Here is a 25,551-nt window from a genome sequence, read left to right on the forward strand (position 1 = left end):
GCCCGACCAAGCCCGGCCCGATTTTTTTGGTCGGGCCGCTTTTCTTGCCCAGGCCTGACCCATGGGCCTTTTTTTAATGCCCAAGCCCGAAAAATTTCGGGCCGGGCTGGGCTAGTTGGGTGGGCCAGAAGGCCCGTGATCAGCTCTACCTTGGATGCCATAAGGGCAACTCGAGCCTCGAATTAAACAACATCCATTTTCTTCTTCTTTTTCTTTCATTCCTCCCATGATGCTACGGCAAAAATAGAATCTGAGAAATAAAATGAGGCATCAAATTAAGACTAACAAAACCTCAAGGTTATTTTTATCTACATATTTTAGATGGGCGATTGTCTATGCTCCTCTATCAGCATTATATTTGTTTCTTTTTTAAAAAAAAGAAAGAACCACTACCAGCCTTATTATTTATTCTTTCTGCCCCTTATCAAAGTTTCCACCCTGTACCATTTACCATTATAAACAAAGGGGAATGTGCATTCTTTATGCTTTATGGATGTTCGTGCGGATCTCCTAGAGAAGCCCAATATACTTGGTGAAGGCCATAGCCATCAAGATAGAGTGCCAGTTCAGATATACACTTGCAAAAATTGAATAGTCAAATAACACAACTTCTATATATAAAATCCATCTTCCCTCACAAACAAGTGACTCGGTTACAATGTCAAAAGCGTTCCCATGTCCCAATTTGCAACTATATCCCCTATAACAAGTACTACTAGGCATTCATGCATATTTAGAAGTCATGAAAAAACAAATTAACCTATCTCTAGGAAAAACTTTTTGGTCTCTCAAAAAATTCCAAAGCATTAATTTCAATTTGCCTCCATGCTTTAACCCTGTTCAACAAAGCAGTAAGCATTGAATCATGAGAGCATCCAATTTTATCATGGGTAGTTTGGCAATATTTATAACTTGACAGTATCTTCGGTCCAAGAATAAAGGAACCAATTTAGCCAGAGTTTTTTCATTGTTGTTCGCTGAAATACATCAGCTTTTTCAAACTCAAATCCCTTATAAGATGTTCAATCCAATTACCTTCAATTTTCCTTGGAACAAAATACCTTGAGATTACAACAATGCTAAGATATCCTGAAGTCTGCCACATACCTCATCCTTAGCCTCATAAGGCTAGCAATCAACCTCAAATTTCATTTTCTTTACCATTTTCTCATTCAACTTGCCAACCTTTAGAAAATTTTGTGCACAAATTATCTATATTCAACAAATTTGTACTCGCAAAGTAGCCATCATTGATGGTTAACAAATTAGGGGTCCTATTAGGTTGGGTAGGGTCTGAATACCTCCCGACCTAGACTCAGCCTTGGGTTATCAGGTCTACTTTTTAACCCAGACCCTACCCATCCAAGAATTACGTCGAGTATGGGAAAGTTTAGATCAGATATAGTTTGGGTTCAAGTTCGAGTTGGATCAAGTATGGATCAGATATAATTTAGAAAGTTCAATTGCCTTTTGACCCTCAAAACTAGAAATTTGAGGTATACTAAGCAAATCATCGGATCTAGGTGTCAAAGAGATCATAAAATGTAAATTCATATCCTCACATAGTATATGTTACAGGATTAGCCCAAGTCCATGATAGTAAACTTATAGCAGACCCATACTTGGACTAAAAACACTATGGATCCTCTTTTGAACCCATACCATCCAGATTAGGTCTAGGGCAGGTACAGGTCTGCTGGTATTATTGACAGCCATAAAACAAACAACATCATCATGCACTAGAATCTATTTCAACCAATGTTTTAGAAATCGGATCGGATCAGAAGGCAACTCTGTGCTCAATCGACCAGTCCGATCACTGACACCAGCATGATAACATGCTAATGTCATAAGTATATTCTCTTTTAAAAAATTTGGAAACATATGAAAAAATAAAAAATAAGAAAATAAGAAAAAATCCAGAAAATAGAGAAAGTACCCAAAAAAATTGCCAGTGGAGATTTTCTTGTAGTTTACCGAAGGAATTTTTTTCTTTCCTTACCATAACCATCAACCATACATTCTGACCAACCACTATAAATATAAAATCTGAATGTAATTGACTCTCTTATTGATATAATCAAAATAATTTGAAGTTTTTCAGCATCCCAAAGACTAATCAACATAATCTACTCCAAAGAAACAAATCAAGCAATCTGAAAGAAAAACGATACCCGCAAAGCCCCAAACTCTAAGAACCATAAAGAGAGAGAAGGAAAAGGAGAGACCTGTAACGAAGGTTATAGCTGTGAAGTTGCTGCCAAAAAGGACCTCAGTGGCATCGACCTGATGCTACCAGTCGTTCGGTAGTCAAACCGCAAGCTCCACAAGCTCCATAGACAGTCGGAGGGCCATAGATGATCCTCTCATCCTCCACCTCCACAAGCTCGCTCAATTCCTCAACCTCCCTATGCTACAAAAGGCAAGATCTCAATGCCTCCACCCTCCTTACCACCACGTCGCCCTTGCAAAAAGAACTAGGCTTTCAAGTTTCAACCCCCCATAAGAGGTAAGACTAAAAATATGGGCAACTTAGCTAGACCCAAAGGTTGTAAGTAATAAGCCTCCCACTAAAATCTAAACCCAACACTTAGTATATGGACAACTCGGCCTGGACCGGCTGGTTCAACCGGTCCATCAAGTTGTGCCGATTTTGCCGATTTTTATCCACTTCTGAATTTCTAAACAACTTAGACCGAAAATCTGTCTGGTCTCTAGTCCAATTGACCGGTCCTATCCAAGTTTCAACAAAATTTGGTCTTTAAACAAAATTTGGTCTTTAAACAAAATTTGGTCAACTCAACTAGGACTGACAAAACGTAGAAACCATTAGGAAAACAACAACTATTTTAGTAGTATCTCCCTTTAGCACTACTTGCCTCTGGAGCCTTACTAACAATCTTCTAAACCATTTGTACAGCAAGCTCTAAAAATTATTGGTTTGATTCTTGGGATATGATCTATGTTTCAGCCAGCTGAAGGCCAAAATCTCAAAAGTAAGTATCCATAGCCAAAAAAGAAAATCCTGAAAAATCATTATATTTATCTATCATCAGTTTTGCATGTACAGCAATAGAGAAAGAGAGTAAAAAGAATACTCTCTCCATGTTTAGGTTCATGTAAATCCAGAGTCTGCAAAATGTAAGCAGTGGATGTCTAGGAACCCCGTCTCTTCCTCCTTGAGTCGTTACTATTAAATGTCCTTGTCAACTTATACAAAGTGCATCATAATGCAAAAGATAGAATTATTAGAATACTCTACAATGGAAAGGCTTTTCACATAATGACCGCTAACCTATTCTAAACATAAACTGATAAACATAATTTGCATGCAAGCCCCAACGTTCCATTCTTAGATTAAGCAAAAATTTGAGACACCCAAGAAAAATGAACATTTTATTAGAATGGAATGCAAGTCATTTGTTACGGAACCCTGAAAAAAATAATTTAATACCCAGGGGCAAAAAGGAACAATCCAAGCAATTATGTAAAATACTAAAGAACTCAAAATATGAAGAAACTAATATCTTTTTAGTAATTCAACTTCAAAAGGCAGCACATAGTATAAGTGTACATGACTCTAAACTAAGCATTCAGGGGCTACAGTCCCAACTATCCACTACTTTACCTAAAAACAAGAGAAATAAGAAATAAAAAGAATATTTTCTTTTCTCCAATTAGTGTCAGGACACAATGTTGGAGGTTCCATAAGCATAATTTTATCTTAGGGTGAGGACCATCCTTAGCAATTAAAGTTTAAATATCTCTGAAATTAAAAAAGATGTGAAAAATCTATAAAAATTCATGAATGTAACCGAAAATTATAGAACTTTGTTATCTACAGAACAGCCTTTATCAATTAAGTTTCAAAAAGAAAAAGGCAAAAAATAGCTTCTTTCTACAGCCATGTTATCATTCTGTAGGTGTTCTGATATCATCTGTCATTTGAAGACTTTCCATTCTGAGTGAAATTTCTTAAAGTACCTTTGCCCAATTACCCTGCAGAAAAGTTAGTTCAGTTTAATTGCAATTTGGTTACAAGAATAGAGTCAGTCATCAAGAAAGGACCTAATCATTTGCTCTAACCTAATTTCGAAAGGAAAAAGAAAGGACTTTACACAAAGAAAAAAGGAAAAAGAAAAGAATAATTAACAGTTCCTTTGACTCACACCCTACGAACTCATAATCCAGTGCAAGGATGAGAAATAGTTGGAGAATGAGTGTAACTGAGCCCCAGCAGCCCACTGTGCCAAACTGAGGATGGGATAGGACCCATCCTATAGAAATTTCCAACTCAACAATCTATTCCAATCAATGAGTACTTGCTAGAATTACAGCTAGCACCACAACCTATAAAAAAGAGTATGTTTATGGATTACAAGAATCTTAAGGTTTTTCACTTAAAACATGTCATTAATAAATGTTACAAGCAGTTGAGTTTCCTCTTCTACCAACTACTTGCACCTGATTATGTCTTCTGCACCTTAACAATTTAAAATTTTTGTTATTACCATACACAAAAAAGGAGAAAAAGTTTGTGGGATACCCTTTAAAGGTATCGACATTGTTTTGACAGACTGCTGATCAGAGACAAATGATCAAAGGGATGCCTTGACCTGGGTAGGCATCTTGAGTTCAAAGGAATCCACGTATATATATATTGAAATTGTTAGAGAGAAAGGTTGGACTTCAGAGAGTTCAAAATCCCTACTAATTGAACTTGCTTCATTCTCATTTTCGGTTCAACCTACCATCAACATTAATCCTTTCCATTGACAACCACTCGACCACAACCAACAATAACTCTTGGGCGGGCAATAGACCCACCAAAGATAATAGACCTTGCTAGCAACAGCAACCAAATGGCACAATAGCCCACCTGCATCAAGCCACTAGCACGGGTCAAGGTTTTTAGTCTTGATACCATGGTACCATACTGGTAGCTTATTGGTATAGATTGGGTCTTTGGGTCTGCACGGTACACCTCCATAGCGATATATGATACGCTATTAGAGAGATAAGACAACAGTTTTACCACGTATCTATACAGTATCATATCAAGCCCTTATATTGTTGACACCACAAGTATCCCTTGAGTTTAGCTTTTGCACCTCTTCAAGTTACTAAACCCATGCATTAATTAAAAGTAATGTTATTAATTATAAGTAATTAATTGTTTAACTGGTGCCTTCTAGTTTAATATGGAATTATATGTTGTCTTTTAGTATTTCAAAATATCTTTTTGCATATTATACATTCACCCCTTCTAGTCAAGGATCAATCAATTATCTTATTTATTGCATAGACATGGGGCATGCCTCTTGCATATGACTATAATGTAGTGGTACTTTGTAAGTGAAAGGAACAACTTACTTACAATTTAAATTACTTTTTTTGAGTTTCGAAGTGCAATCTTCCAAAACTATTTTGCTCTTATCTTCTTGAGGAGTCCTTGTGGGTGGCGAGCCTGTATTTTGAGTTCCTCCTGTATTTCCTCTGTTTCTCCAACATCCAGTGTTAATTTGATATCAAACCTAAGGAGATGGCCCCGAGGACGAAGAGTTGAAGACCCTCCGGTGCATAAGCAGGACATCCACAACATTGAAATGGATGAATTGAGACAAGTGCAGCACCTAGAAGACTGTTTAGCACCCTATAAGGCTTTGAGACGTGATGAAACTTGTCAAGTTTCAGCACCTGAAAATTTTGCCAATAATGAGGAGGTTAACCCTTCTCACTATGCTTATGGTCGTGCTTTGAATGAAGAGGCTTTTCCCTGTCACCATGCTGGAGGGAACCAAGGTTTCTATTAAGATTATGACATCCGGATAGCTATTCAAGATTTTGAAGGTTGGATACAGCTCAATGAATTCCTTGATTTGCTCTAACACCATATTCACACCAAACATCGGATAAATGGAGGGGATACAAGGACAACTCAATATATAGACTCGCCACCCATGAGGACTCCTCTAAGACACACTTCTAAACTCAAAGAAATAATTTTAATTCCAAATAACTTCTGTTTTTACTTACACAGGCATAGGCCAAAGTTGTCAAAGGCTTGAGGTGCACTATGGAGCCTAGGTGCAAAGCACGCATCTGGATTATTCTTTTCCTTTTCTTATTTCACTTATTATTCGTACCTGTTTTCTTCCACTGTTGGATGTTTCTCAGGCTGTATCAAAACCAGCAGATTTACGACCATTTTCAGATCTAAAACCAGATCTAAGTCAACTTATCTTGTTGTTTTCTTCTTCTTGGCAGCATATATATGTTCAGGAAGCTGATCTTTGTTACCAGTGAAAGTGTTTGAGTATATAATCAGATCAAATCAGATAGGAGTCAAATATTGCTGGAGAAAATCCAGCAGATTTATGACTGTTTTCGGATATGAAACCAGATCTGAATTGACTTTTGTTGTTTTCATCTTGGCAGCATAAACATATTCCATGTTTAAGCTGACTTTGCTGCAACTGAGTGAAAGTGGTCAAATATATTACAATTCAGATCAAATCGTATGGGAGCTAAATACTGTTGCAGAATCACAACGTGTAGCCTGTAAATATGAATAAAGCCTTGCCCAAGACATCCATCTCTAGAAGACGTGCATTACACATGTCAAGCACTAGTTCATATGTGAATAGTAGCTATTTAACCGATAACTTCTTGACACCGTCTTATGACTTTATTTTACGAACTAAATTACTTACAACCTCCATGGCTTAGAACCAAAACATTGATTTATATTCAAAATTAGTTTCATATGTAAAAGAAATGTAAGAAAGGTATCACGTTTGAAAGGAGGAGGTATACAAGGAGGCAAATCAATTTTACCAGTCTTAATCTGCCAATACAATAGATTAGAGAGAAAATGGTAATCTCATGCTTCCTTGTGATTCAAAGCCAAATGACCTAGATAATATCTTCAGCGCCATACCATGTCAGCTCAACTAAAATTCGTAGACAAATTGGGAATCTAATTAAATAGATAACATACCAAATAGTGGCAAAATACGAAACAATTAAACTTTCCCTGCATCAATAACTTGAAGAAACAAAGCATAGCATGAACCATAATATATCCATTAACATGCAAAGAGGAGTTTGTATTTTTATTAGAAGAGGTAATAAAGCAAGAAGGTGTGTAGGTACAAGTGGAAGTGGCATCCATTAAAATCCACAATAGACAGGTAATAGAAACATGCATACTACAGTATCAAGATACACTGGAACACCACGCTTCGTATGATATCAATTCGAGAATCCCAATTACAGTGAGGCGAATAAAAAAAAAAGAAAAAAAGAAAGAAATGGACCGAGAGGAATGAAAAGAAATACTAGATCCCACCTCTATCTTCCAATTGTTCTGGCAATTGTACACAGGGTCGAAGCCCATTTCTTGCTACGCTTCCAGCATCCGCCTCACAACTCAAACTCATCATCGAGCTTGAGAGCCTCGGCAGCAGCCTCCTCTTCCTCATCATCGATCACAAAGTAGGGGTTGTGCACCTCGGGCCGGAACTTATAGCCGGTGAAGATGTAGAAGGCGAGGGTGGCGATCTCCCCGGCGACGATACTGGTCCAGAGGTATCGGTAGGAGGTAATGGTGACGAGGGCATAGACGACAACACGGGTGAAGTAGATGTAGCAGATGACGACGACGTAGTACTGGCGGAAGAGGGTGAGCTTCATGAGGTTGACGGCTGCCTTGCCGTCAGTGCGGGCGGCCTCGCGGAGGTTCTTAATGGACCAGACGATGGGGAAGAGAACGGCGCAGCAGCAGACGACGTCGACAAGGAGGAAGACCTGCTTCCAGGTGACCCAGTCGCGGGCGTAGGGGCCAGACTCGTCGATGGCGACCTGGGCAATGTTGGCGACGACCTGGAGGGGGATGACGACCATGAGGACCTTCTTGTCGCGGTCCTGGAGGTAGGGCTTGAGGAAGGACCAGCCAGTGCCGATAAGGACGATGAGGGTGAAGAGAGAGATGCCCTTGAGGAAGCTGAAGATGTAGAAGAGCACGTCCCAGCCATGAGCGCTGCCGGTGCGCTCGATGTAGGACTTGTCCTCGGCCTCGCAGAGGAGGTTGAGGGCTTTGAGGACGACGACGGCGAGCATGAAGTAGTGGATGCGGAAGGCGGCACGGCGCTTTCGGAGGAGGACGGCCACCCAGCCGGCGGCGAGGGCCGCGTAGGCGAGGAAGAGGAGGAAGTAGATGAGGGGGAGGGCGGCAGCGCCGACGGACAGGTAGGCGCGGCGGCCAGTGCGGGGGTCGACGTTGTACATGGCGGAGCGGACAGACATCGAGACGCGGAGGCGGGGGAGGCAGTTGGCGAAGACGAGGGTGTACTGCCCGGGTTCGGACTGGGAGAAGACGGCGCCGAAGGCGGAGGAGCGGGGGATGGAGAGGCCGCTGGGGTTGGGGTTGGGATTGTTGAGCTGGTCGAAGGAGTAGACGAGCTTGACGAGAGAGGATTGGAGGGCGCAGGTGATGTCCAGTTCTTGGAGCTGCTGGAGGACGTGGATCCAGGCGTCGCGGGTGGAGAGGAAGAAGCCCAGCTGGGAGAGATCGATATCGGTGGAGGGGTCGGAGAGGGAGATCCCCGAGACGTTCAGCTCCAGGATGCCGGTGTGGGTGAAGCCGAACTCATAGAAGGGGATGATGGTCCTGCCATCGGATCGGACCTCCGTAACCCGGATCTCCGCCGCCGACGGCCGGAAAGAGGCCACGAGCGCCACCGCCAACAGGATGAAGGCGACACCGGAGCCCCGCGAGATCGCCATCGCCGCCGCTTCCGCCGCTCCAAGGTTCCCCAGATCTCGATCTCTCTTTCTAGATCTGGCTGGAAAGTAGTGGGAGGAGGAGGTTATTCGAGGGGGTTATCGTTTTCCTTTTTTTTATTCTTTCTGAGTTGACTGGGTGAATGAATGCCTACAAAGAAGGGTATAATTATAATTATTGCAAAGGGGAGGATATGAGTGGTAAATATTGGGAAATGATAGGCGTTTTATAGTAAATAAAAGTGTCTTGGACCCCCCCGTGTTGGTGGGTAGTTCTAAATACACCCCCCCGATTGCTCAGGACACCCCCCCAAAAACCAAAAAAAAAATACCCAAACTAACCTTTAGTGTAATTACCATATTGCCCTTGAAATTTTCTCAGTACACCCCCCTTCCTCCTCCTCCGTCTCCTCCTCCGTTTCGTTTTGAAAAGGAAAAAAAAAACCACCCCTCAAACCCCCCTTAAACCCCTCGATCCATTTACATCGTTTAGGCGATCTTTGAAGGAGATTTAAGCCCCATTCGAAACATGGACAAGCAACTAGTGATTTGGGACGAAGAATCGGCCGCAAAGGTACGTGTTCCACCTTGTTTCGAAAGTTTTTTTTTTTCACGGTTCGTGCTCCGTTCGGCACTGGATCGCCGAACAAAAGGCTTCTGTTCGGCTGCATAGTGCCGAACAGAAGCCTTCTGTTCGGCAACGCTCTACCGAACAGAAGGCTTCTGTTCGGCTGCACAGTGCCGAACATAAGGCTTCTGTCCGGCACACTGAAGCCGAACAGAAGGCTTCTGTTCGGCACTCTGCAGCCGAACAGAAGCCTTCTCGTGCCAAATCGCGTGCCGTGCTGAATTTTGTGCCGAACAGATCCTCTGATTCATTAATTCTTGGTGATAAATTATTTTATATGTAGGGCTATGCTACAACCGAATCGAGTATAATTGGATCAGAATTTGTACTGGATTACACAAGCGAATTTACAACTTACGAGGTATTATAATATATTGTGCAATTTTGTATTAGTTTAGCGAGCTATTTTTACAACTGTGTACTTACATAAATTGTTTAATGTATAGATCTTCAAGAGTAGAGAGGACTTGTGTAATTGGTGTCGTGAAGCTGGGAGGCGAAATGGTTTTGTTGTTGTAATCAAATCATCCGATGCAGGTACCATTTCTAAGAAACCCAGAATTACGTTAGGTTGTGAGAGGGGTGGGACGTACCGAACCACAAAAGAAAAGCGAATAAAGACTGCCTGTGGGACAAAGAAGTGTGGATGCCCTTTTGCATTAAGAGGAAAGAAATTGGATACTGCGGATGATTGGATATTACTGGTCGTATGTGGAGTGCACAATCATCCCGCTGCAGAGAATCTGGAGGGGCACTCATATGCAGGGAGATTATCTGAGCAGGAGACGGAATTGTTAGTGGATATGTCGAAGAGTTTGGTTCGTCCAAAGGACATATTATCCACATTGAAGGAAAGAGATGCCCTCAATGTTACGACTATCAAGACTATCTACAATGTACGTCAACGGTTTAAGGTTGCAGAGAAAGCCGGGAGGTCTGAAATGCAACATCTATTAGGTAAATTATCAGAGGCTAAATATATTGAGTGGCATAGGAATTGTACTAATACGGATGTTGTGCATGACTTATTTTGGGCACACCCTGGCAGCATTGATTTGTTCCGTGCATTTTCCCGTGTGTTGATAATGGATTGCACGTACAAGACGAATAGGTATCGTCTTCCGCTCTTAGAGATTGTGGGGGTGACATCTACTGACATGACATTTTCAGTTGCTTTTGTATACTTAAATTCTGAGGGGGAAGAAAGCTATACTTGGGCATTAGAGAGATTGCGCAGTGTATGATGTTTTGCCTGAGTTGATTGTTACAGATAGAGACTTGGCTTTGATGAATGCAATTCATAGAGTATTTCCTACTGCTAGACATTTATTATGTAGATGGCATATTAGTAGGAATGTTTTGGCCAAGTGCAAAAAATTTTTCGAATTGAAGGAGAAATGGGATAAATTTATTATGAGTTGGAATGTACTAGTGCTGTCCTCCACGGAAGACGAGTATAATGATCGCTGGAGTGCACTGCAGAGAGAGTTCGGTACCTATCCAGATGCACTACAGTATGTGTCAGATACTTGGCTGAGCAAATACAAGGAAAGATTTGTTGCGGCGTGGACTGATACATGCAGGCACTACGGAAATGTGACGACAAATAGGTATCACAAATAAAGACTCATTTAATTTTAATTTGCCTCAATTCTTATATCTAACTTTCATTTGTTTACTAGGGTCGAGAGTGCACATGCAAAGCTCAAAAAGCAGCTTGGATCAAGCCAAGGAAGTTTCGAGTCATCTTGGACTAGAATACATGGATTGATTGAGTTGCAGCACAGCTCCGTTAAAGCCTCATTGGAGAAGAGTTTATTGGTAGTGCAGCACAACTTCAAGCCAGCTGAATTCAAAGAGTTGCGAGGTTTCATATCTATAAGTGCGTTAAATCATGTCCTCGCCCAATCGAAACGAGCCAATTCAGTTGGATTTGATGATTCAAATTGTGGGTGCGCTATTCGACGCACACATGGTATACCATGTGCTCACCAGATTGCGCGGTACAGGGTGGAAGGTCGGCCCATTCCTCTCGACTGCATAGATCCTCATTGGAGGAAACTTGATATTCTGCCTACCCCCCCCGTGCAGCCAATTCAGTTGAGTTGTGATGCAGAGTTAGATTTGATTGCGCTACGATTCAAGAAGTTAGATGGGGCTTCTCAATTGCAGATGATCAAGAAGTTACGAGAGATTGCAAGTCCAGATAGTACACCTCTTTTAGAGCCTGCAAAACGGAAGACCGGTTCACGTGGGCGCGCTTCACTGAAGGTTGATACGTCTACTCGACGTGACCCGTCTGCGTTTGAGTTGGTTCTATCTGGACAGGATAGTTATTCACCTGGTGTTGAGAAAGTTACCATCCGCAATCCATCTACTCAGATTCAAAAGAGACGGCCCAAGCAAAAGGTAAGTACCAAATATTTATTTCCTTACAATAGGTATCACAACGTCTACGGGACGGTCCGTGCCGTGCCGGTATGTCATGTGCCGATACGGGACATGTCGGGACGTGCCGTGCCGAGATGTGCCGATACGGGACATGTCGGGACGTGCCGTGCCGAGATGTGCCGATACGGGATGTGCCGTGCCGAGATGTGCCGATACGGGATGTGCCGTGCCGAGATGTGCCGATACGGGACATGTTCTGCCATTGTTACATATTTTCTATCATTTGATATTATTTGCAGGTTTTTCGTACTAGAGCCCAGTCACATACGCCCATTATCTATATTGATGCTATTCCTTCTGCCTTGAGACCATACATCCAGCATATCAAGGATGTAAAAGCTGATGGGAATTGCGGATTTAGGGCAATAGCTGACTTACTGGGATTTGGAGAAGATGACTGGGTGCGTGTTAGGAAGGATTTATTGCAAGAGTTGCAATGTCATTCGGACCACTATCGCACATTATATGGTGTGGAAGGGACGATTGCTGAGATCACTCATGCATTATCATATTATGATGATTGTCCACCATATGACAGATGGATGACTATGCCGGACATGGGTCATCTTATAGCATCCTGCTATAATGTTGTCCTATACCATCTCTCGTTGCAACAATGTCTGACCTTCCTACCTCTCCGTTCTGTGCCAGTACCTCTTCTATCCCGCAAAGATATCGCTATCGGATTCGTAAATGGAAATCATTTTGTTGAGGTACTACGTTCACAACACTTGCGAATATTTAATTTTGCTTATTTAATTTTGCTTATTTATAATTTTGTAGCTATTAATATTTTCTTATTTCTAATTTTGAAGGTGTTCTTGTTGCCGGGACATCCCGTTCCGCCAGTAGCGACCAACTGGCGAAAATATCATCTTCCTTGTGCTACCGGATGGGAAAATTCATATGAAGCATGGATTCAACAGTTCAAAGAGAGCATCTCACCTAATGTTATAATTAGCGAGACAGTAGAGTTAGATTGATTATTTATATATGTACAATTTTTGAAAGTTGTAAATTTTTTTGGCCTCTTAGAGTCATGTACTGTGAAACTCCATCATCAATATAAATCAAAAAATATCTGTCTTCGCATTGTTAGATTGATTGTTATGTGCACTGTTATATTTGTGTAAAATAGAACGGGCCAGGCTTTACAAAGATTACACGTAAATGTACCAAAAATATATATTTTTCATTAATATCAAAGGCTTTACAAAGATTACAAAGGCTCCATCATCAATCCCTATGACGCCATCGTCGACGCGTGTACTGCTGTACGTCCGAATGAGAGGGTCCTGGATCCGAATGAGAGGGTGCTGTACTCGGGCCAGGCTCATCACCCAGAAGTACCTGATGCATCTGAGAAATAGCATCATATAGGTGCCCGGCACCTAGTGACGTAGCCTCTGAGGGACCCATCCGTACAATGTCGGTACTGATACCGAGTGCAGCTGCATTACGCCGCCGGTGCATGTCAGCATCATCATGACCTCCCCTAGCTCCAGAATGAGTACTCGAGCGTAGATGAGGAGGCTGAACTGCAACGTGCGTGATACGGAGATACCACTCCATGTATCCCGGTACGCTGTCTGATGGCCGGGTAACTGGGTGGCTCCTGCTCGCCTGGCTCAGCACGTGGTCCTCCCACCGCTCCCAAAGCTGATCCATATAGGAGTAATGTATCCGGTACGAGCCTGCTGTGGAACCTCTGTTGGCTCGCGTAGGGGCTAGTGGCGCTCGAGGGATGGTCTGAATACGACCAAACTGTCTAAGAACCCTTTCTGGATGATAGGGTTCTACGATATCAAGGCACTTGATGGAGCCACTAAAAAATGCGACGGGTATATATGGGCGATCTCCCCGAAGCCGATGATGGGGATCCCAAATAACCTGTAAAACAAAAGGTCCATTTCAGTTTAATACTATATCGCATATTAAAAGTACTGACAAACACAAGCAAATGGTAATATGATACGTACCTCATCGATGCTCAAAAGGTCCAATGACTCACGTAGAACCACTAAATGGTCCATCGTGGTACGGGATGGAGTACCGGGCATCCAGCGGTGCACGCGGGGACTGGCATCAGTATACTCGAGCGACGGGTGAGGACTGAGTGCTGGAAAATGCTCATAAATCCATGCCTACAGAAGCGTCATATAACCACTAATCTGTCTCACTGATGACCTCGACGCAATCCCCAACTGCCGATACAAATATGCTAAGGCAGCTGTACCCCAGGCATATGTGCTCACCCTATCCAGATCCCGCAGTAAACACAGATACGCTATAGGCACCCTGGTCCCACTCTTATCAGCAAAGAGTGTGCAGCCTAACAAAAATAACAAATAGGCTCGTGCTGCACACTCTATCCTCTGCTGCCTGTCTCTATCAGATACAGAGTGAAACTGAGTCCTCAGCCACTCCATCCTCACAGACTGACCGCGCGATGACAGTACCTCCTGACGCGCGTCTCCAGCTGACACCCCCAACAACTCCACAAGTAGCTCCTCAGCATCCCGATCACTCATCCTCTCAGGAGAAACTGATACTGAGGAACCTGCGACAGGAATCCCTAAAATGGCGGATACATCATCCAACGTGATAGTGATCTCGCCAAATGGTATATGGAAGGTGTTCGTCTCGGGCTGCCATCTCTCTACGAAGCCCGAAATCAGAATCTTATCGATGAATCGATAAGAGCACTGTACTAACTCTACGAGGCCCGACTGCCTCAATAGTGCTCTGAACCAGGTATTTGGTTGGTTTGAAGACCACCACTTCCATTCACCAACCTTGGCAGTATGGTTCATGCACTTTAGTGGAGCTCGTTCCTGTAATATAAATGTATAATTACTACTACTTTATAAAACATCAATAAACAAAATATAATGCTATAACAAATAAACAATACCTGTTGCCTCCAGATGGAAGCTGCTATATGCGTCCTGAAACTGATCAGGACGGACTCATCCTCTGGACCTCCTGGACATGGTCCAACGGACTCATCGTCTTCGCCCCTAGCGGGCATATCATCATGCTCTGACTCAGGAGAGTCCGATGGCATATGAGCAGGCTCGGGAGAAGCAATCCTAGCACGACGTCTCCTAGCTGACGCCGTAGGTCTAACTCTGGCGGGACGGGGATCCATGTCTGAAAATATAGAAATTCAATGTTAGGCTATATCAAAGAAAATAATTCAATTGCATACATAAATGTTCGGCACAAAATTCAGCACGGCACGCGATTTGGCACCAGAAGCCTTCTGTTCGGCTGCACGGTGCCGAACAGAAGGCTTCTGTTCGGCTGCACAGAGCCGAACAGAAGGCTTCTGTTCGGCTGCTCAGAGCCGGACAGAACCATTCTGTTCGGCACTGTGCAGCCGAACAGAAGGCTTCTGTTCGGCACCGTGCAGCCGAACAGAAGGCTTCTGTTCGGTTGAGTGTTGCCGAACAGAGGGCTTCTGTTCGGCACTGTTCAGCCGAACAGAAGGGTTCTGTTCGGCGATCCAGTGCCGAACGGAGCACTGGAGGCGGGGGGGCGGGGAGCTACCTCGACGTGGTCGTGGAGGCGCCGGCGAGGTGCTCGTTGCTCGGGAGATGGCCGGGGAGGTGGTTCCGGGAGAATGCCGGCGACGAGAGGGAGAAGGGGAGAATGCCGGCGACGAGAGGGAGAAGGGGGAACGGGGGGGTTTTGGGCGAGGGAGAAGGGGGAGACGGAGGGGGTTTGGCCGCCGGCGAGGTGCTTGAGGTGCTTGAGGCGAAGTTTTTTGGGCGGAAGGGAGAAGCCGGCTGGAGTGGAGTTTTGGAGGGGAAGAGCGGGGTTTTGGGGGGGGGGGTTTGGGGGGTGTAGAGAGCAATTTAGGTGAGGGGGTGGGGAGGGTGAAGGGTAATTTAGGATTTTTTAATTTTTTAGGGGTGTCCTTAGCAAATGGGGGGGTGTAGAGAGTATTTAATTTTTTTTTAATTTTTGGGGGGTGTCCTGAGCAATCGGGGGGGTGTATTTAGAACTACCCCCGGTGTTTGGGTGGTTCTATATACACCCCCCCTATTGCTAAGGACACCCCCAAAAACCAAAAAGAAAATACCCAAACTAACCTTTAGTGTAATTACCATATTGCCCTTGAAATTTTCTCATACACCCCCCTTCCTCCTCCTCCGTTTCGTTTTGAAAAGAAAAAAAAAAACACCCCTCAAACCCCCCTTAAACCCCTCGATCCATTTACATCGTTTAGGCGATCTTTGAAGGAGATTTAAGCCCCATTCGAAGCATGGACAAGCAACTAGTGATTTGGGACGAAGAATCGGCCGCAAAGGTACGTGTTCCACCTTGTTTCGAAATTTTTTTTTTTTCACGGTTCGTGCTCCGTTCGGCACTGGATCGCCGAACAAAAGGCTTCTGTTCGGCTGAACAGTGCCGAACAGAAGCCTTCTGTTCGGCAACCCTCAACCGAACAGATCTGTTCGGCTGCACAGTGCCGAATAGAAGGCTTCTGTCCGGCACTGTTCAGCCGAACAGAAGCCTTTTGTTCGGCGATCCAGTGCCGAACGGAGCACGAATCGTGAAAAAAAAAAATTTCGGGAGAAGCCGGCGAGGTGGTTCCGGGAGAAGCCGGCGAGGTGGTCGGAGATCGGGAGAATGCCGGCGACGAGAGGGAGAAGGGGGAACGGGGGGGTTTTGGGCGTTGGCGAGGTGTTTTGGAGGGGAAGAGCGGGGTGGGGGGGGTTTGGGGGGTGTAGAGAGCAATTTAGGTGAGGGGGTGGGGAGGGTGGGGGGTAATTTAGGAATTTTTAATTTTTTAGTGGTGTCCTTAGCAAATGGGGGGGGGTGTAGAGAGTATTTAATTTTTTTTTAATTTTTGGGGGGTGTCCTGAGCAATAGGGGGGGTGTATATAGAACCACCCCCGGTGTTTTCGTGGGCGCTGGGTTGCTTTAATGGCAAGGATGGAAGTGCGTTTTGTGCGTGGTCCACCGGTCTCCTTCCATTTTCTATCTTTTGGACTAGTGTTTAGCAGGTTCCTGGATGGATGGCCATTATCCCCCTAGCTAAACTTCTTTCTCCTTATTAATTGAAACTAATAGAATTTAATTATTAATAAGACATATTAGATTCTATAATTACTTTTATCAACATATAAAATTGTTTTATTTTATAGTCATCATTTTTAATTCTTTTTTCTTTTTTGAAATATATTAATAGCTTTTGTTTCCTTCCTAACAGCCCCCAAAAAGAAAAAAAAAAGGTTTTGCTTACCTGACAAACCAAATTCTACTATCTTCCTATCCCTTTTCCATGTTTCCCAATACCTAAGCATCCCCATTTCTAAATGTCCCATTTCTTGATAGTTTCTTAAAATAACTTTTTGAAGTGCAGCTTCTCTACTCACATGGCTACAAATAGGGTGTGTTGAATATCTGAAAAGGAATAATAGACAATCAAGAGTGCAAAATATGTATCGTAGGAGACACATATGGTTATACAGGCAAAAAAACATATAGAATCATTACATTATTGTATGAGGAATATGGTCTAGAAATTTCTATTTATGCATTAAAATAATAAATTGAAGTAAACCTATGTATCTACAAAACTATGAAAATCAATTACTTGAAAGTTTGCCTAGATCAAGGTGTGTGATGTACACGCTCTAAGAACGTAATTTGCCCTATATATGCAGGTCTACAACGATCTTATCATAAGGTACAACAATCTGACTCGGCCCGATTCTCCTCTATTGACCACGACCACTGGGAGGCTTGACCCAAATAACTTCCATCAGTTGCCTAACAAAGGAAGAAGAAAAGGTGGAGAAAAAATGGAAAAGTAAAAAGTGGGGAAGCAGGGTCCCTATCAGACTAACTACAGAAAGTGGATGCATAAGTGTGTTTCGGATATACCAGATTGATGGACCTATAGTCTATTTATAGACTCTATCAAGGTGTCCAAGGAGACATATTTTCTAAGATATACGATGTTTCAGAAACATCGTATCTTTTGGAAAACCAACATTCTCTTCCGAAGAGTCATAACTCTTTAGAAAGAGACGTTTGAAAAAAAAGTATTGTAAAGCATTTAAACCAACTAAAATTTAGGGATAGGGTTGCTTTAATTTTTTGTTAAAAGATAAATGTTTTTCAAATTAATACTCCAGCAATCCCCCATAAAAGATTTATTTTTTAAAAAATCTAAAAAAAATTCTCCTAAGCTACGTCAAAAGTCGACCCCAGCATACTGTTACTGACTGATACACCTTCACAAGCTCACTCTAACAGACTGCGAGTCAACCCTAGAATAATCTTAAAGAATAGACAAAAAGCCAAGAATTTCATCGCATCAATAAGTCGACCCATGAAGAACTCGAGCCAACTCCAACTTGTCACGAGTCGACCCCGGCAAAGATGAGTCAACCCTATTTAGATTTCTTAAAATTTTTTTAATGGCTATTAAGTGTGATCTTTGAGGATTAGCTTGATATCAAGCACACAAACAAACAGTAAATATGATATCAAGTCGACTAGCACTAAAATATAGTAAGGAACCTATCATGTCTCTATATTTAAATCTACATTCTTACCTTGCTCATCTTTATCTAATTTACAAGAGGAGCTCATAGGGGTACCAAGGTGCTTGACTTTCTTCATGCCAAATTTCTTCAAGATCTCTCTTATATGCTTGCTTTGGCTGATGGAGATTCCTTCTTTGATTTGGTTAATTTGGAGTCCGAGGAAAAATGTGAGTTCACCCATCATACATCTCGAATTCTTTCTGTATGAGCTTAGTAAAATCTTAACATAAATTTTATTAGTGGCCTCAAAGATGATGTCATCAATATATATTTAAACAATTAAAATATCATCATTTTCTCTTTCTATGAAAAGAGTTTTGTCTATATTTTCTTTTAAAAATTTGTTTTCTATAAGAAATTTGCCCAATCTTTCATACAAGCCCTAGGAGCTTGCTTTAGACCATATAAAGCTTTATTTAGGTTGATTTTCAAAACTAGATGATTGTTCTACATAAACTTCTTCTGATATATATCCATTTAGAAAAGCACTTTTAACATCCATTTGAAATAATTTGAAATTCATATAACAAGCAAACGTAAGTATTACTTACCTTTGCTTGTTATATGAATTTCAAATTATTTCAAATGGATGTTAAAAGTACTTTTCTAAATGGCTTCTAATCTAGCAACAGGAGAAAAAGTTTCATCAAAATCAATACTTTCTTCTTGATTATATCCTTTAGAATCAAATCTAGTTTTGTTTCTAATAACATTTCCATTTTCATCCACTTTATTTCTATATACCCATTTTATTCCAATTACAGGATAGTCTTTCAGTCTGCTTATAAGGGTCCAAATATTATTACTTTCAAATTGATTTTATCCACTTGCATAGCATTTATCCACTTATAATCTTGTTTTGCTTCTTCTATAGTTTTAGATGCTATTTGAGATACAAAGGCTAAGTGATTACATATATCTTTAATAGAGGATCTAGTTCTTATCCCATGCGAAGGATCACCAAAGATAAGTTCCTTTGGATGATTATGAATGTACCTCCATTCTCTAGGTAAGTCAGGTCTACCTTAAGGTTATTGTTGTGGCTGATTTTTCTTTTCTTGATCATCTTCTTTTTCATTTTCATCCTTTTCTTTATGGTCCATTGCCTCTTGTACAGATGTGTCCCTCAATGCGAGGTCCTTCATTTTCTTGTTAAGTGAATCTTCATCATCATCAAAAGCTTCTTTCTTCCTTGATGCAAGATCATTAGTCTCGTCAAATACAAATATACAATATGTACAAACTCTTCTACTACTGAGGTTCTCTTGCTGAATACTCTATATGCCTTGCTAGAAGATGAATATTCAAGAAAGATTACTTCTTTAGATTTGGCATCAAAATTTTCTAGCCTATCTTTATCATTATTGCGAACAAAATATTTGCAACCAAAAATATGAAAATAGTCAATGTTAGGTTTTCTATTTTTCCAAAATTCATAGGATATTTTCTTTAATATAGGTCCAATAGATATAGAATGTAGCATGCTATGTTGATTGCCTCAACCCAAAAATATCTTGGCAGATGACTTTCACACAGCATAGTTTTAGCTGTTTATTTAAGAGTCTTTTTTTTCTTTCTACCATTCCATTTTGTTGAGGTATTCTAGGTACAGAAAAATTATACTCAATGCCATTTTCATTATAAAATTTTTCAAAATTTTGATTTACAAATTCGGTTCTATGGTCACTTCTGATTTTAAGAACTTGCAAATCTTTTTCATTTGAAATTTTTTGTATAGTTTTGAAAATGCAGGAAATGCTTCATCTTTATGTGCTAGAAATAAAACCTATATAATTCTAGAAAATCATCAATGACAATAAATCCAAAAAGTTTGCTACCTAGACTTGTGGTTCTAGTTGGCCCAAACAAATCAATATGCAGAAGTTCTAATAGCCTGAAAGTTGAAATCATATTCTTTGCTTTGAAAGAAACTCTAGTCTATTTTTCTAATTGGCATACATCACAAACTTTATCTTTTTCAAAATTCAATTTAGGTAAACCTACAACTAGATCTTTTCTACCTAATTTTGAAATAAGATACATGCTTGCATAAGCTAACCTACGATGTCATAGACAACTAGTTTCACTAATTTTGGCATTCATTGCAACCAAGCATTGCATGTTTTTCATAGATAAATTTTATGCCTATGCCCTATAAATTTTATGCCATTCTAATTGGGACTTGAAACATTGCACATAGAGGATTCAAACACTACTTTAAAACCTTTAACACATAGTTGACTAAAGCTAAGTAAATTATGCTTAAGATCATTAACTAATAATACATTTTCAAGAAAGGTAGAAGGAGTGATACGAATGTTACCAATTCCAATGATCTTCTCTTTGTCATTGTCGCCAAAAGTGACCACCCTTCCATCCTTTCTCTTAAAGAAAATGAATTGTAATTCATCCCCTATCATGTATCTAGAACACTCGCTATCTAAGTGCCACCTTCTATTTGATCTATGGGCTGCTAGACACACCTGCATCACTGAAAATCAAATTTTTGACTTAAGTACCCAAGCTCTCTTAGATCCTTAATTTCTACTTTACTTATTTTGCTACCTACTCTATAACTGCAAGTAAAAAATTTGAGGCTAGTTTTTCCACATTTAAAACATGTTGTATTATGTAAGTGATAACTTGATGATTTAACAAATATATTTTTTAATGATTTCTATTTTCGTAAAGGATTATAGCCAAGTCATGTCTTGTCATAAACAACTCGTTGGCTATCTAAGATCATATTTGGCTTTTCAGAACTCAAAGTAAATTTATCTGTAATTGGTTGTAGTTTTTCTACTTCTTTTCTCATGTTCTAGTTTTCTTCAACTAAAGATAGTTTTTCTTTTGAGATTTCTTCTGTTTCATTTAAAAAAAATTAAGTTTTCAGTTTCAGGTCTTTATTTTTCAGACACAACTTTTTAAATTTATCTAGTAACTTAATAAAAGCTTTTTGAAGCTCATCAAAAATGAAATCACCAATGTGTTCAGAGTTTACCTCAGCCTCATGAGCCATGAGGCATAGATTTTCTGTTTCTCGGGTCTCCTCCCTTGAACTTGACTCGTCGCTATCACTCCAAGTCACGACCATGGCTTTCTTCCTTGGCTTCTTGAGGGCCTTCTTATGAAGTGGGAAGTCTGCTCCTAGCAGCTCTTCTAGAGAAAGGTTGTTGAGGTCTTTTGCTTCTTGAATAACAGTCACTTTGGGGGTGGTTCTATATACACCCCCCCTATTGCTCAGGACACCCCCCAAAAATTAAAAAAAAATTAAATACTCTCTACACCCCCCCATTTGCTAAGGACACCCCTAAAAAATTAAAAATTCCTAAATTACCCCCCATCCTCCCCACCCCCTCACCTAAATTGCTCTCTACACCCCCCAAACCCCCCCCCCCCACCCCGCTCTTCCCCTCCAAAACACCTCGCCAACGCCCAAAACCCCCCCGTTCCCCCTTCTCCCTCTCGTCGCCGGCATTCTCCCGATCTCCGACCACCTCGCCGGCTTCTCCCGGAACCACCTCGCCGGCTTCTCCCGAAATTTTTTTTTTTCACGGTTCGTGCTCCGTTCGGCACTGGATCGCCGAACAAAAGGCTTCTGTTCGGCTGAACAGTGCCGGACAGAAGCCTTCTATTCGGCACTGTGCAGCCGAACAGATCTGTTCGGTTGAGGGTTGCCGAACAGAAGGCTTCTGTTCGGCACTGTTCACCCGAACAGAAGGCTTCTGTTCGGCACTGTTCACCCGAACAGAAGCCTTTTGTTCGGCGATCCAGTGCCGAACAGAGCACGAACCGTGAAAAAAAAAAATTTCGAAACAAGGTGGAACACGTACCTTTGCGGCCGATTCTTCATCCCAAATCACTAGTTGCTTGTCCATGCTTCGAATGGGGCTTAAATCTCCTTCAAAGATCGCCTAAACGATGTAAATGGATCGAGGGGTTTAAGGGGGGTTTGAGGGGTGTTTTTTTTTTTCTTTTCAAAACGAAACGGAGGAGGAGGAAGGGGGGGTGTATGAGAAAATTTCAAGGGCAATATGGTAATTACACTAAAGGTTAGTTTGGGTATTTTCTTTTTGGTTTTTGGGGGGTGTCCTTAGCAATAGGGGGGGTGTATATAGAACCACCCTCACTTTGGCCTCCCAAGCTCTTGGTAGTGACTTAAGAATCTTTCTCACCAAATCATTGTTAGTATAAGATTCCTAAGACTTTTAAGACCAATTATAATATCAATAAAATGAGTAAACATTTCAGCAATAGACTCATTTGATTTCATTTTAAATAGTTCATATTTATGTACAAGCATATTAATTTTAGATTTTTTGACTTGATTAGTGCCTTCATGAGTTTCTTCCAGTCTATCCCAAATCTCTTTAATTGAATTATAAGTTGAAATATGATTAAATTCAGTAGCATCTAGAGAATAATATAAAACATTCATAGCCTTAGTGTTTAGCTATGCCTTTTTCTTATCATCCTCATTCCATTCTTCTTCGATACACCATAATGACTTTAGTGGGTATGTGAGGACCATTAATTATGACACTCTACATGTCATAATCTAGTGCTTAAACAAAGATGCATATGCATGCTTTCCAATTTGTGTAATTTGTGCCATTGAAAAGAGATGGTATATTTGTGGACTATCCCTTGGCAAGAGAGGTTCTAGTTGGGGTTGTCATAGATCTTTAACTCTTGACTGTTAGGTCAACGGGAGACTAGAGTACCAATGCTTTGATACCACTTGTTGCCCAACTCTACAGCCTAAGAGGGGGGTGAATTGAGCTTTTGAAATACTTTAATTTAAAATATAGCGGAATAAAACTTGATGAGTCTGTGTGATTTGCAATTAATAATGAACAGTAAGTAAATATGCAGGGGTTCCAAGCACATAGATCCAACACCACAAATACAATAAATTTATGGTAATTCGATGCCAACTCTATACATATGTCTACTCTTCAAAACATCCTTCTTGCGAATTCTCACTATAATCTCTCCAAGATTATAGTCCGATTATTTTAACTAGGCTCACAATCAATCCAGTTGATTTTCATTAGAAATCAACCAAAACTGCCATCGAGTCTATCTCCAGGCTCAATACAATCCAATTCAAAGTTTGGATAGACCTTTTTCCATATTTCATTCCTTGAAACTTATCAAAACAGTGTATAGAGAATAATATGTAACACAATAAAATGCAGCTCCTTAAAGACGAATACAAAAAATAAATGGGGCTTTGAATCAGTTGGTTGGCCTTGAATGATCTTGAATGCTCTTCACCAACTCTCTCAATAGTAAAGGATGTGATCTTTTAGCTCTCAATGAATGTACTTAAATGTTCTTCTTTTTGAACCCCTTTTCTTCTTTCTCTTGGATCTTCAATTACTTTTCTTATCCTCAATCACTTCTTGTTGCCCAAGGTGACAAGCCAAGAGGGAGGGGGGGGTGAATTGATTTCTTTAAATTTTTACTATCTTAATTTAGTCAATTGATGAGTGAGTGAAGTTTAAAAATAATACACAATGCAAACACACAAGAAGTATCGTGGTTCGGTGCTCTCCTAAGCACCTACATCCACTCCCCAATAGGGGTGCAAATGGGTCGGATCGGGTCGGGTCCTAGGTGACTCCGATCCGACCCGGTTTTTTGTTCGGATCCCAATTTTGGACCCGGACCCGACCCGGTTGAAGATCGGGTTGGGTCGGGTCGGGTCCGAGTCGGGTTCGGGTCGGGTCCGAGTCGGGTTCGGGTCGGGTCCGGGTCCGATCGGGTCCAATTTTTTTGTGCTTTTGGGAAAAAATTTGGACAAATCTAATTTGGTCATACCATAATTATGAGGTGCTGGGTGACCCATGACTTGAAAGACTTTGCAATTGAGCTCCAGTCAGAACAGATGACCCATGACTCACTAACTAAGTCGGTCTACAAGCCAAATTTCATATCACACTATTTTTTATCTATATGACTGATTGGACGGAACTCGGTGTCTCCCAGCTCCCCTCTCACGAGGACAAAAAAAAATCCCAAACCTTCTTCCAAAATCCAATTCCATTACAGAAAACTGGCACATGACCCATATTCAGTTGCAGTGTTCCCTCACTTTCTCCCTTCAAAAGTTAAAAGAAACAAAAACCAAAAAACAGAAGGAAAAAAAAAAAGGCAGCTACACACCAGAGGTCTCAACAGTGTAATAGATCGAGAGAGAATCCTGACGGGCCGACGTTCCTTTGGATTCTGTGAACCTACGCTTGTTGCTAACTTGCTATCCTCCCACACTGACCAACAGTACCACAACCCACGCCAAAAAAAAAAAGAAAAAGAAAAAGAAAAAGAAAAGACTTTCTTTTGCTTTTCCTCTCTCTCTTTTCGGGTCCATTCGGGTCGGGTCGGGTCCGTTTGGTAAACCCAGACCCGATCCAGAAAATGATTCGGGTCCAATTTTAGGATCCGACCCGGACCCGCGGGTCCTAAAATTCGGGTCGGGTCGGGTCTACGCGGGTCGGGTCGGGTCGGGTCACGGGTCGACCCGACCCATTTGCAGCCTTACTCTCCAAGCGACCCCTTGGAAATTCACTATAATCCCGCGGATTACAGTTGGATTATTTTTCGGGCTCACAATCCAAAAATCTTTACACTTTGGTTTTCCGGGATCACCAAGAACCTATGTTGGTTTTACGGGCTCACCAACGAACCTTCACAATTGGTTTTACGGGCTCACCAACAAACCTACACCGTTGGTTTTACGGGCTCACCAACAAACCTTTACAAGGTGATTAAAGAGAAGAAGAAAGTTGAAACTCCTAGATGAGCAAGTATAACAATTATAAGCTACAAAGAAGAGTTTAGAATATAGTTATCGCTTGATGAGACTTCTCTCTTCTTTGTCAAGAATGCTTCACTCTTCAGGGGTGGTGGAGCTCTTAATGTCTCTTGGAATCTGCTCAACCACTTCCTTTTGACTCTTTGAATGAAGCACTTGGATGAAGAAAGTTAGGGCTCTTGTCTTTCTTGTGTAAGCTTTGATATTTTTCAAAAGTTTCTTTCCTCTGATGAATAGTGTTCCTTTAAATAGTTTTCCTCATCCATTGGACACCCTCCATTGGTTAGATTTCAAAAACTAGC

General features: G+C 41.4%; 1 protein-coding gene across 1 annotated transcript; it reads right to left on the reverse strand.

The window, feature by feature from the left end:
- Window positions 1–7,088: 7,088 nt before the first annotated feature.
- LOC103696041 (protein CANDIDATE G-PROTEIN COUPLED RECEPTOR 7-like) lies at window positions 7,089–8,919 on the reverse strand. Its single transcript, XM_008777542.3, has one exon. The coding sequence runs from the start codon at window positions 8,785–8,787 to the stop codon at window positions 7,426–7,428; it is 1,362 nt and encodes a 453-aa protein (XP_008775764.1). The 5' UTR covers window positions 8,788–8,919; the 3' UTR covers window positions 7,089–7,425.
- Between the last annotated feature and the right edge of the window lie 16,632 nt (window positions 8,920–25,551).

Source organism: Phoenix dactylifera, unplaced genomic scaffold, assembly GCF_009389715.1.
Source record: "Phoenix dactylifera cultivar Barhee BC4 unplaced genomic scaffold, palm_55x_up_171113_PBpolish2nd_filt_p 000421F, whole genome shotgun sequence".
In the NCBI taxonomy this organism is placed as follows: domain Eukaryota; kingdom Viridiplantae; phylum Streptophyta; class Magnoliopsida; order Arecales; family Arecaceae; genus Phoenix; species Phoenix dactylifera.

Coding starts and splice junctions, on each gene's coding strand:
- LOC103696041 (XM_008777542.3), bottom strand. CDS start 8,787: ATGGCGATCTCGCGGGGCTCCGGTGTCGCCTTCATCCTGTTGGCGGTG.